The 12,188-nt window shown below is 44.7% G+C and overlaps 1 protein-coding gene across 1 annotated transcript in view; it reads left to right on the top strand.

Moving 5' to 3' along the window:
* Positions 1-6,774, top strand: part of LOC147102538 (protein ABHD15-like) — a 51,186-nt gene extending 44,412 nt beyond the window's left edge. Inside the window, exons 2-3 of the mRNA XM_085965059.1 lie at positions 805-1,157; positions 6,218-6,774. Coding sequence (XP_085821185.1) covers positions 805-1,157; positions 6,218-6,752 — 888 coding nt within the window. The 3' untranslated portion in view covers positions 6,753-6,774. The remainder of the gene's footprint in view (positions 1-804; positions 1,158-6,217) is intronic.
* Positions 6,775-12,188: the final 5,414 nt, after the last annotated feature.

Genomic DNA, 12,188 nt, shown 5'->3' with positions numbered 1-12,188 from the left:
TCCCCCTGCTCTTCTTTGAAATAGTGCCATGGGATCTTTTACATCCACCTGAGAGCAGACGGGGCCTCGGTTTAACATCTCATCCGAAAGATGGCACCTCTGACAGTGCAGCACTCTCTCAGCACTGCACTGGAGTGTCAGCTTAGCTTTATGTGCTCAAGTCTCTGGAGTGGGACTATGAACCCACAACCTCCTGACTCAGAGGCGAGTGTGCTACCCACTGAGACACAGCTGACACTAAGTAAAAACATGTGATGGGAGGGAAGTGTAGGAGAGCTCATTTCAACTAAGACTTGTCATTGAGTACAATAGCAAAGTATCATTTTTGTTAAACCCCTTGAAACCATCTTATTATTGAAACTATAAAATGGAGTTTATGTTGAATAAAAGCAACATGTAGTGCCTGGTAGCACATGAGCAAGGAAAAGTTGAGTTTGGAGTAGTTCTCTGTAATTCTTTGTCTGGAATGTATTTCCATGCATGAAGAAAGAACACAAGCTGGACCAATATGGCACCTTACTAGGTTGGAGATGTATTTTCTGAAACATTATCAACTGGCCTTAAGAGGCTGCTGATAAATGCTCACATTACTCACTCTGATCAAATTACCTGATGACAGAATATGGACAGATACTGAATTGTATTTCTTGGCAGTCAAGCGCTTGGTGGTAGAGAGTGTGAGGCCAGAGCAGTCCACAGCCCTGATTGTGTGCACTTTAGTGTCAATTGCCCACAAGTGGAGAAAAAGTCCTGTTCTACTAAACTATGTTCTAAATCATACTATTCATTATTTTGTCTTTGAAGCTTTGTGCCTCAGCCCTGGATCGTGGCCATCGCCCAGTGATTTTTAATAGAAGATGCCAGAATGGAAGTCTTTTAACTACACTGAAGCTGCAACAGTTTGGTGACCCATCTGATCTGAGAGAAGCAGTCAGATACATTCGGTACAAACATCCAAATGCCAGACTTTTCACTGTAAGTGAGAGCACAGGAGCTGGGCTGTTGCTTTCCTATCTTGGTGAGTGTGGATCCTCCAGTTATGTGACGTCGGCTGCCTGCATTTCGCCCATCTTCAGGTGCCAGGAATGGTTCGAAACGGGACCACCCTGGCTTTATCACTGGTTCCTACTCCTTTACCAAAAAACTTGGCTTAGCAGGTGAGTCAAAACCAGATCAGTAATGTGAAGTAGACAGTGACTCATAATTACTGTTCTTTCTATTGTCCATTCTGCAGATGAGGTCACTTCTTAACCCGTTGCAGGCCCTCCTCCGGATAGCTATGGTCCACCTTCTGTTCAATGCCTCTTTCTCCAGCACAGACACATTAAACTTTCATCGATATATGCAGCACCAGGACACCCCAAAACATTTGCACGTCCCTTTTCCTTTAAGAGTGAGGCGAAGTGACTGTGTCACTGCTTTTTCATGCATTACATCCTTGCGTTGTGTGCACTTTCTGTGGCTTGTGACCTGACACTGTTTCCTATTTGAGTACGAGGCTGCACCAAACAAAATGTTATGTCACCAAACAAAGAACCGTGTGTGACAGGATGTTTCGTGTGGGTGTAGCCACAGGTCCAACAATTTTACTCTTGTGCAAAGGTTTGCACCTACTTTCCCCTCCTGCTAAACGCACTAAACTTTTTCCAGCACTGCATCCATGTCCTTGGCATAGTGCTGGTGCTACCGATGGCCTCAGCCACCTCTTGTCACTACCTTTAAGACCTTTCTTCCAGCAGCTGCTCAATGGCTTTGTGATCAAAGCAAGATTGCCCTTATGTGAGCTACCCTCTTGCTTGGCATTCTGAATGATTCCACCCTGCTTGTCCTCCTATTTTGTCTTTGGCACTGCCAATTGTAAAATGATCTACTGGCATAATTACGTGCACAGAAGCACCCCAGAATATTTCTTTGCAATTTGTGAACTTGATAAATTTTCACCCAGGCTCAGGGTTCACTATTTCCTCCATAGGCTCTGTCAAGGCCCCAGCCTTTAAAGCATGTGCAGCCCTTTAAGTCCTGCTGCTCTGCTTTTAGTTCCTGGGCTGTCATCACTGCACCCAAGAGGAGGTCTCAGTGTCCCTCCACATAGTGCCTAGGAGATGCAAATGAGGCCTGAGACAAAATCCAGGCACACAGTACTGATGTCTAACACAGCACTATTTTTGTGCACTGCCCACATGTTGCACTCATTTATGTAACGAGAAAGGATTGATTAGCAATCTTGTTGTACGAGGCCCCTTGGGTCGGAGCGATCATAATATGATCGAATTCTTCATTAAGATGGAGAATGAAGTAGTTGACTCAGAGACAAGGGTCCTCAATTTAAATAAAGGAAACTACGATGGTCTGAGGAGCGAGTTGGGTAGGATTGAGTGGGGAATGGCGCTCAAAGGGTTGATGGTGGATAGGCAATGGCAAACATTCAAAGACCGAATGGATGAGCTACAGAATTTGTTCATCCCAGTTTGGCATAAAAATAAAACAAAAAAGGTGACTCAACCGTGGCTAACAAGGGAAATTAGGGATAGCATAAGATCCAAGGAGAGGACATATAAATTGGCTAGAAAAAGCAATAATCCTGAGGATTGGGAGCAGTTTAGGAGTCAACAAAGGAGGACAAAGGGATTAATTAAGAAAGGGAAAATAGAATATGAGAGTAAGCTAGCAGGGAACATAAAAACTGACTGTAAAAGCTTTTATAGATATGTGAAGAGAAAAAGATTAGTGAAGTCAAGCGTAGGTCCCTTACAGTCAGAATCAGGGGAATTTATAATGGGAAACAAGGAAATGGCAGACCAACTAAATACATACTTTGGTTCTGTCTTCACAAAGGAGGACACAAATAACCTCCCAGAGATGCCGGGGAACATAGGGTCTGATGAAAGAGAGGAACTGAAAGAAATCAGTATTTGTAGGAAAATGGTGTTAGGAAAATTGATGGGACTAAAGGCCGATAAATCCCCAGGGCCTGATGGTCTACATCCCAGGGTACTTAAGGAAGTGGCCCTAGAGATAGTAGATGCATTACTGGTCATCTTCCAGAACTCGATAGACTCTGGAACGGTACCCATGGATTGGAGGGTAGCTAATGTCACCCCACTATTCAAAAAAGGTGGTAGAGAAAAAGCGGGGAATTATAGACCGGTAAGCCTGCCATCGGTAGTGGGGAAAATGCTAGAGTCTATTATAAAAGATGTAATAGCAGAGCACTTGGAAAGCAGTGACAGGATCGGACAAAGTCAACATGGATTTACAAAAGGTAAATCATGCTTGACTAATCTACTGGAATTTTTTGAGGATGTAACTGGTAAAATAGATAGGGGAGAACCAGTGGATGTGGTGTATTTGGACTTTCAGAAGGCTTTCGATAAGGTCCCACACAAGAGATTAGCGTGCAAAATTAAGGCACATGGGATTGGGGGCAAGGTATTGACTTGGATAGAGAACTGGTTGGCAGACAGAAGGCAAAGAGTTGGAATAAACGGGTCGTTTTCTGAGTGGCAGGCAGTGACTAGTGGGGTACCGCAAGGATCGGTCCTAGGACCCCAGCTGTTCACAATATATATTAATGATCTGGACGAGGGAATTGGATGTAATATCTCCAAATTTGCAGACGACACAAAGCTGGGCGGGAGGGTAAGCTGCGAGGAGGATGTCAGGAAACTCCAGTACGATTTGGACAGGTTGGGTGATTGGGCAGAAACATGGCAAATGCACTATAATGTGGATAAATGTGAGGTTATCCACTTTGGTGGCAAAAACAGGAAGGCAGATTATTATTTGAATGGCAATAGATTGGGAGAAGGGGAAGTGCAAAGAGACCTGGGCGTCCTTGTGCACCAGTCGCTGAAGGTAAGCATGCAGGTGCAGCAGGCGGTTAAGAAGGCAAATGGTATGTTGGCCTTCGTAGCAAGAGGGTTCGAGTACAGGAACAAGGATGTCTTGCTACAGTTGTACAGGGCCTTGGTGAGACTGCACCTTGAGTATTGTGTGCAGTTTTGGTCACCTTACCTGAGGAAGGATGTTCTTGCCATGGAGGGAGTGCAGCGAAGATTCACCAGGCTGGTACCTGGGATGGCAGGAATGACGTATGAGGAGAGATTGTGTCGATTGGGCTTATACTCACTGGAGTCTAGAAGATTGAGAGGGGATCTCATCGAAACCTATAAAATTCTGTCAGGTCTGGACAGACTAGATGCAGGAAGGATGTTTCTGATGGCCGGGGAGCTCCTATCTTCTATGTTTCTATGTAAAACCGGCCCATTTCTCTCACTTATGCAATGACAATGGAAGATGTGGCAGATACAGGAATTTTAAGGGTTTGAAACAGGGGAAAAATAATATAAATCACTTACAAATAAATCATTAAAAAATTAAAGTAGTCCAAAGTAAAATCATATTGGAACCTCAGTGATGAGCAATTATTAACAATTTGTGAGATTTTATTCGATATAAACACATAGAGCAAGTGCCCCAAACAAGACCTTCTTAATATCTGTACAGATAGAGACTTATAACCTATATGGGCCAAAGTTCAACTAACAGCATTTCTTTGTTGGATCCAATATTGATTTAAACAGTCACTGCGTGAAAGTACTTGGAGACATTTTGATGTAGTAAGGCTCTATATAAATGTAAGTACCATTCACCCATGCTCACTGCTGTTTCTGAAGCAACATGGAACCAATGCTACATGACACTTGCTTCAGTTTTTCTGGTTATGTGACCACTGCTTAAAATCATAACCTACTGTGCCTAAGAATCCGTTTTCACTGTTTGACATTGTAGATTATAGAGTATGATAACAATAGATAACAACAACAAAGTGCATTTATATAGCGCATTTAGCATAATTAAATGTCCCAAGGCGCTTCACAGGAGCGTAATCAGACACAAATTAACACAAAGTCAAAAAACAAGACATTAAGACTGGTGACAGTCAAAGAGGTTGGTTTTAAGGAGGGTTCTTAAAGGAGAAGAGAGGTGGAATGGAGGAGAGGTTTAGGGAGGAAATTCCAGAACGTAGGGCTTAGACAGCTAAAGGCATCGCCTCCAATGTTGGGGAAAAGGGAGTGGGGGATGCACAGGAGGCCAGAGTTGGAGAAACAGAGACCTCTCGGAGGGTTATAGGGCTGGAGAAGATTACAGCAACAGGGAGGGATGGGGCCATAAAAGGGAATTTTTAATTTGAGTTGTGAGAACGAAAGCCAATGTAGGTCAACAAGCACAGGGGTGTTGGGTGAGCAGAACTTGGTTGGGATAGGATACGGGCAACAGAGTTTTTGATGAGTTGAAGTTTATGGATGTTGGAGGATGGGAGTCTAGCCAGGACTGCATTGGAATAGTTGAGTCCGGAAATGACAACGGCATGGCTGAGGGTTTCAGCAGCAGATGGGCAAGGTTACAAAGGTGGAAGTAGGCAGTCTTTGTGATGGAGAGGATATGGGTTTGGAAGCTCAGCTTGGTGTTAAATAGCACGCCAAGGTTATGAACAGTCTGGTTCAACCTGAGACAGTGGTCAGGGATGGGAGTGGAACCTATGGCAAGGGCACGAAGTTTGTGGCAGGGGCCAAAAACAATAGACCCTTGTGGAACTCCAGAGGTAACAGTGCGGTAGTGGGAAGAGAAGCTATTGCTGGAGATGCTCTGACAATGATTGGATAGTGGAACCAAGCGAGGGCAATCCCACTGAGCTGAACAATGGAGGATAGGCATTGGAGGAGGATGGTGTGGTTGACTGTGTCAAAGGCTGCAGAGGGGTCGAGAAAAACAAGGACAGCTAATGCTCCATGGTCACAGTCACAGACGACATAATTTGTAACTTTCATTGGGCCTGATTCTGTGCTGTGGCAAGGGAGGAAACCTGATTGGAGAGATTCAAACATGAAGTTGTGGGAAAGAGGGGCACGGATTTGGGAGGCAACAACATATTCAAGGACTTTACAGAGGAAAAGGAGGTTGGAGATGGGGCTGTAATTTGCCCTTCTGCAATCAAGGTAATTGGTTGTCTATTAATTTTCAGGGTGGTGGGCAGCATCCTGGTTTTGATGCAGGGTCACTATTGCAAGGATCAAATCCAGTTGACATTTTTCCAACTGAATGTTGGATCTTAGAAATAGCATCTGTAGAGAATTTTCACAGCTCCATAAAGTAATGAAGTTTGAATCAACTATAGCATTAAAAGTCTAATTATTAATAATCTTGCCAACTCTAGGTACACCACCGTGCTGGGAGAAATCATAGACATGGATAAATTGTTTGCCACTCGGACTCTGAGGGAGGTGGAAGAGGTACTGTTCTGTCACACAAAGAAGGGCAGTCCGTGCTGGGACTTGTACTGGGAGAAGAATGATCCTTTACGGGATGTGGATGAGGTTGCAGTGCCGGTGCTGTGTATTTGCAGTCAGGACGACCCATGCAGAGGGGACCCAGACACAACCTTGCCATTCGAGCTCTTTGAAACCAACCCACATTTTTTTCTATTGTTAACTAAACATGGCGGCCATTGTGGCTTCCTGAAGAGCAGATCCTCTATATGGAGCCATGAGGTAATACTGGAGTATTTTAAATCTGTCAGTGACTTCTTCGTGACAGAGGAAAGGACGAAAAGTTTTTCAAAAAGAAGATGTGCAGGGGCTGGAAACTCCATGTCTTATAAATGTGGCAGAGGCAACAGCTTCAAAAGAGACTCTTTTTGCTCTCACAATATCCATGACATTTTCAACTGGCAACGATCCTATACCAGGTGATAAAAAAAATTAGGACCATTCAGGAAATGATCGTTCTTATTGACCCTGAAGGTCAAATTAATGCAGCTCTTTTTTATGTGGATCGTAAAGTGGAACTTCGTTAGCATAGACATGGGGGCAGCAATTCTTTTTTATTACCAGGGGCTCATGTTGTTGAGGTTTGAACCCCTTGCCCGACTACTTAATTTCCAGGCAGCTAGAAAAAAGAACACTCCTTTTTTTTTGATTGTTGGTGGAAATGCATCTACAAAATTTGAATAATATTAAATAGTCCCTATGATTTTAAGTTACAAATTAATTTATAACTGGGCTAAGATGGTTACAAGCCATGTAGTGGGACCTGCCGATGTGTTTATGAGTCTGATCTTTGGTTTAAGATTTCCTACAAGGACCCGGTAAAGTTTCCTACAGCAACCAGAGCTGTGTTAACAGTTTTGTAAAGTCCGCGCCTCAATAATACACGGACTTCGGGAGAACAGTTTAACAGGTACTTTACTGAACAGGAGGGTAACGTCAGACTGAAATACAGAAGCCTGCTAGGGCCTTTTATACAGGGGTGGTCACTGCCGGTACTGCAGTCTAAAACCAGTTCTTCCCTTAAAGGTACATACACAATTCCTCCCCTTTTAGATAAACAGTACATAACATTCATTTAACAACTAAATAATAACTAATTACAATTTTCTGGGTACTATATACATTAACTGAAATAATCCTTTATAAGTTCAGTCTTTGAGGAGGCTTCCTGATCCTGACTGGATAGCGCCTTTCTCGAGTATCCTGTTCTTGCGGCGGAGTTGATTCTGGTTCATTGTCATTGATTGGTTCGTCAGCTTCCAATACCACTGCTTCTGAGGTAGACGCAATCTGTACTTCGGGTTGATTACCAGGTGCACCTGCTCGTGGTATGGGATTGGCTTGTTCCTGTGACTCTAGAATCTGGTCAGCATGGTGTCTCACGATGCTCTCTCCAACGTCCACTGTGTACATTAGTGGTCCCTGCTGTGTGCATATCGTTCCTGGCTGCCATTTTTGTGGTGTATGTGCCTTTAAAAGCAATTGTGGTGTATGTGCCTTTAAGAGCCCCAGGTGTGCGCAATGCCGGTAATTGCCACTTGGGCTATATAAGCCTGTGTATTGTGTATATCCTTTAGAACCCCCCCCAGACTTGCTTAGTAAATACCTATGAACCAACTCCTGTCTTCAGTGTCTTTATCTACACACGGACACTACAGTGGCGACGAAGTGGAAACGGACTTACCTGCAATTCGGCAGCAGTTCAAGGACATCGATTCCTCCAGCGTCCAGAAGACTCAAGGAAGTAATAGAAACTGTGGTTTCACCAGCTGGCCAAGCTGGTGGCAGGTACTGCGCTAATCCTTCCTGGGCGTCAGGCTGGGGCTCCAGCGGCGGGCTCTACAGCTGAGACAGGCAGCGAAATCGGAGGCAAGCAATAACGGACTGGGAGGGTGCACTCGGGAGACGGCCGGCGCGGCAAGCAGGTCAGCGTTTAGACCTCCGTCGGGAACGAGTCTCCAACAGTGAATAAACGGAAACCACAGTAAAACAGCATTGTTATCGGTAGCAGCGGCGGGAAAGCGCAGGAAGCGCCATATCGTTGCTACAGAGAGAAAAAAAAAAGCGCGGGAAGCGCCATATCTTTTTTTGAAATGCCTAAGTCTGGCAATATTGATGCTTTTGAGAACGAAACAGAGCCTAACTTTGGCAATATTGATGTTTTTGATAAGATAGAGGATTGGACCACATATGTAGAAAGAGTGGAGGTGTTTTGCACCGCAAATGGAATAGAAGATGAAAAAAAAGCTTCAGTGCTTCTGGATCTAATGGGCGCAGAAACATACAAGCTGTTACGCAACTTAATCACTCCAGCCGAACCGATGGACAAGAATTTTGAGGAGATTGTTGATACCCTACACTGCCAATTCGAGGCAGGACTGGCAGATTCTCTGCAAGACAAATTCATCTGCGATCCCCTAAGTGTAGAAACACAAAAAAAGGTATCTTCTGGAAAAGATTTAACACTGGACAAGGCTTTCAGTGCAATAGGAGCGGCAAAGATACAGCAAAGGCCACAGGACTTCGGCACCCATGAAATGACACGGGGTTTCAAGAGATGTTATCGCTGCGGCAGATCCAACCATGACCAGAGGGATTGCTGGTTCAAAGAAAAAGCATGCAGGCGATGCGGAAAGATGGGACACATTCCACGTGTATGCCGATCTGAAAATAAAAAATCCACTAATGGGAAAAGAGTCAATAAGGAAAAGCACAGAAAGGTACAAATGATGACGGACAGTAGCTCCAAAGACCAGAAGAGCGATAGCGACTCCGGGAACAAGAGACTAAGCTCTCTCAAATTACATAATGTAATTGCCAATGAAGATTACCAGACCATTTGGGTTACCCTCATAATAGCAGGGTCCCCAGTTAAAATGGAGCTAGATACAGGATCAGCTCTAACCGTAATAAATCGACGAGATTACGAGAGGCTATTTTCGCATATACCTCTAAAAGACACATCCATTATCTTAAAAACATATACGGGGCAGAAAGTATACCCCAAAGGAAAAATAAAGGTGCCTGTGGTATACAACGGCAAAGAAATACAAAAGTTGTATTTATACATTCTACAAGATGGTGGTCCACCGTTGTTGGGACGTGAATGGATAAGGAAGATACGTTTAGACTGGCACTCCATTCAGGCACTGACGGTGACCAGTAAGGAAAAAAACAATGATGACATCATACCTGAACGATTAAAAGACATCTTGGCCAACGCCAAAGAAGTGTTTCAAGAGAAACTAGGAACCTTGAAAGGCATCACCGCCTCAATAAAAGTGGAAGATGCAGCAATACCAAAATTTTTTAAGGCAAGACCGGTGCCATACGCAATACGTCCGGCAGTCGAGGCAGAGCTGGAGAATTTGGAAAAGGCAGGCGTATTATCCAAAATAGATTGGAGCGAATGGGCAACGCCCATCGTTCCAGTCATGAAAAAAGCATTGAAAAATAACTCTGAGGAACAGAGAAAAATTCGCATCTGTGGGGACTTTAAGGTGACTGTAAACCCGGTCCTTCACACGGTACAGTATCCTCTTCCGAGGATAGAAGATATTTTCGCCTCACTATCCGGAGGAAAACGTTTCACAAAAATTGACTTGGCCCAGGCATATCTACAGATGGAGGTTGAGGAGACCTCTAAAAAGTATCTCACAATAAACACACACAAAGGCCTGTACCAGTACAATTGACTGGTTTTTGGAGTAGCATCAGCTCCAGCTATCTGGCAAAGAGCTATGGAGCAAGTCCTGCAAGGGATTCCGGGGACTCAGTGTTACCTAGACGACATCCTTATAACAGGAGAAAACGACAACGAGCACCTTGCCAATTTGGAGCAGGTGCTCACTAGGCTGAAAGAACGGGGCCTACGAGCAAATCGCCCCAAGTGTGAATTTTTCCAAAATCAGATATCATATTGTGGCCACATAATTAATAAGGAAGGGTTGCATAAGTCACCTGAAAAAATTGAAGCAGTTATAAAAGCCCCAGCACCTGAAAATGTTTCACAATTGAGGTCATTCCTGGGATTAATAAATTACTATCATAAATTTTTACCGAACTTATCAACTATTCTACACCCTCTTAATGATCTTCTACGCACAGGAGTGATTTGGAAATGGAACGAAGACTGTAAACGTGCCTTCCATAAATGTAAAGACTTAATCACATCCGAGAAAGTTTTGGCTCATTACAACCCATCACTACCAATCAGACTGGCGTGCGATGCATCCCCTTACGGCATAGGAGCGGTATTGTCCCATAGATTCCCTGATGGCTCGGAACGGCCGATAGCTTTTGCGTCACGCTCATTGAACTCAGCTGAGCGTAACTATTCCCAGATAGACAGGGAAGCCCTCAGCCTGGTATGGGGAGTGAAGAAATTCAACCATTACCTACACGGACAAAAATTTACCTTGCTGACTGACCATCAACCCCTCATCTCCATATTCAACCCTAGGAAAGGTGTCCCCATTATGACGGCACAAAGACTACAGAGGTGGTCCCTTTTTCTAGGGGCACACCAATACAACATTGAATGCAAAGGGTCAAAACAGCATGGGAATGCTGACGGTTTATCGCGCCTGCCGTTGCCAACGATAGAAGAGGCACCTACAGTAGACCCAGTAGAGATATTCCACTCTACCATAGTGGAATGTCTACCGGTGACAAATTCTGCCATTGAAAGGGAGACCAGAAATGACCCTACTCTCTCACGGGTCTACGATTTAACAATGAAGGGATGGCCAGCACACGGCGAACCACTGTTGCCAGCATTCTCGCAAAGAAGAGAACAGCTGTCAGTGTGCCGAGGAACCTTGATGTGTGGATCCAGAGTGGTGATTCCACCCAAACTCCAGGATAAAGTGCTAAAGGAGCTTCACGAGGGGCATCTGGGTGGAGTGAAAATGAAGAACCTAGCTAGGGCGTTTGTATGGTGGCCAGGTATCGATGGAGACATCGAAGACATGACCAAGAGCTGCCTAGGATGCCAGAAGGTCCAAAATGCTCCGCCACAGGCCCCTCTACATCCATGGGAGTGGCCCTCATCTCCCTGGCAAAGGGTGCACATCGACTTTGCTGGTCCATTTATGGACTCAATGTTCTTAATCGCAGTTGATGCACACTCCAAGTGGCCGGAGGTAATAAAGATGTCCTCCACCACCACGGAAAAAACCATCACAGTATTAAGGACCATATTTGCCAGGAATGGGCTGCCGGAACAGATATGTTCTGATAATGGACCGCAATTTGTGTCCGAAGAATTCAGAAAGTTCTTAAAGAACAATGGGGTAAAGCACTACACGTCCGCCCCATACCATCCCGCCACCAATGGATTGGCTGAAAGGTTTGTCCAGACCTTTAAGAAGGCCATAAAGGCCATGGGTAATGAAAACATAAAACTTCAGCACAAGGTGGATAACTTCTTATTTGCATATAGGAATGCAACACATATGGTTACAAACCAAACTCCCGCCATGATGTTCTACAATAGAAACCTAAGATGCCGGCTGGATTTGGTCAAGCCCAACATCCGAAGGGACGTGGAGAACCGGCAGTTTCAGGGCATGAATGAAAGGCCAACTAGGGCCTTCCAGATAGGCCAACCGGTTTTGGCCCGGGACTACCGTACCAAGAAATGGCAGCCTGGAACTATCTGCACACGACTAGGACCACTGATGTATACCGTGGACATCGGAGAAAGCATAATAAGGCGCCATGCTGACCAAATCATCAAGTCATCCGAAAAGGGACAACCTACACCACCACGCTATACATCTAACGATGAAGTAGAGATACCCATATCTACCTCCGATCCGGTGATACTGGAACCCGATGAACCCGACACTGGCCTTC

The sequence above is a fragment of the Somniosus microcephalus genome, chromosome 22 (genome assembly GCF_052327205.1).
Source record: "Somniosus microcephalus isolate GS21.2 chromosome 22, FLI_Smic_1.0, whole genome shotgun sequence".
In the NCBI taxonomy this organism is placed as follows: Eukaryota; Metazoa; Chordata; class Chondrichthyes; order Squaliformes; family Somniosidae; genus Somniosus; species Somniosus microcephalus.
The sequence above is the reverse complement of the archived record's forward strand: the minus strand, read 5'-3'. Positions and strand labels throughout refer to the sequence as shown.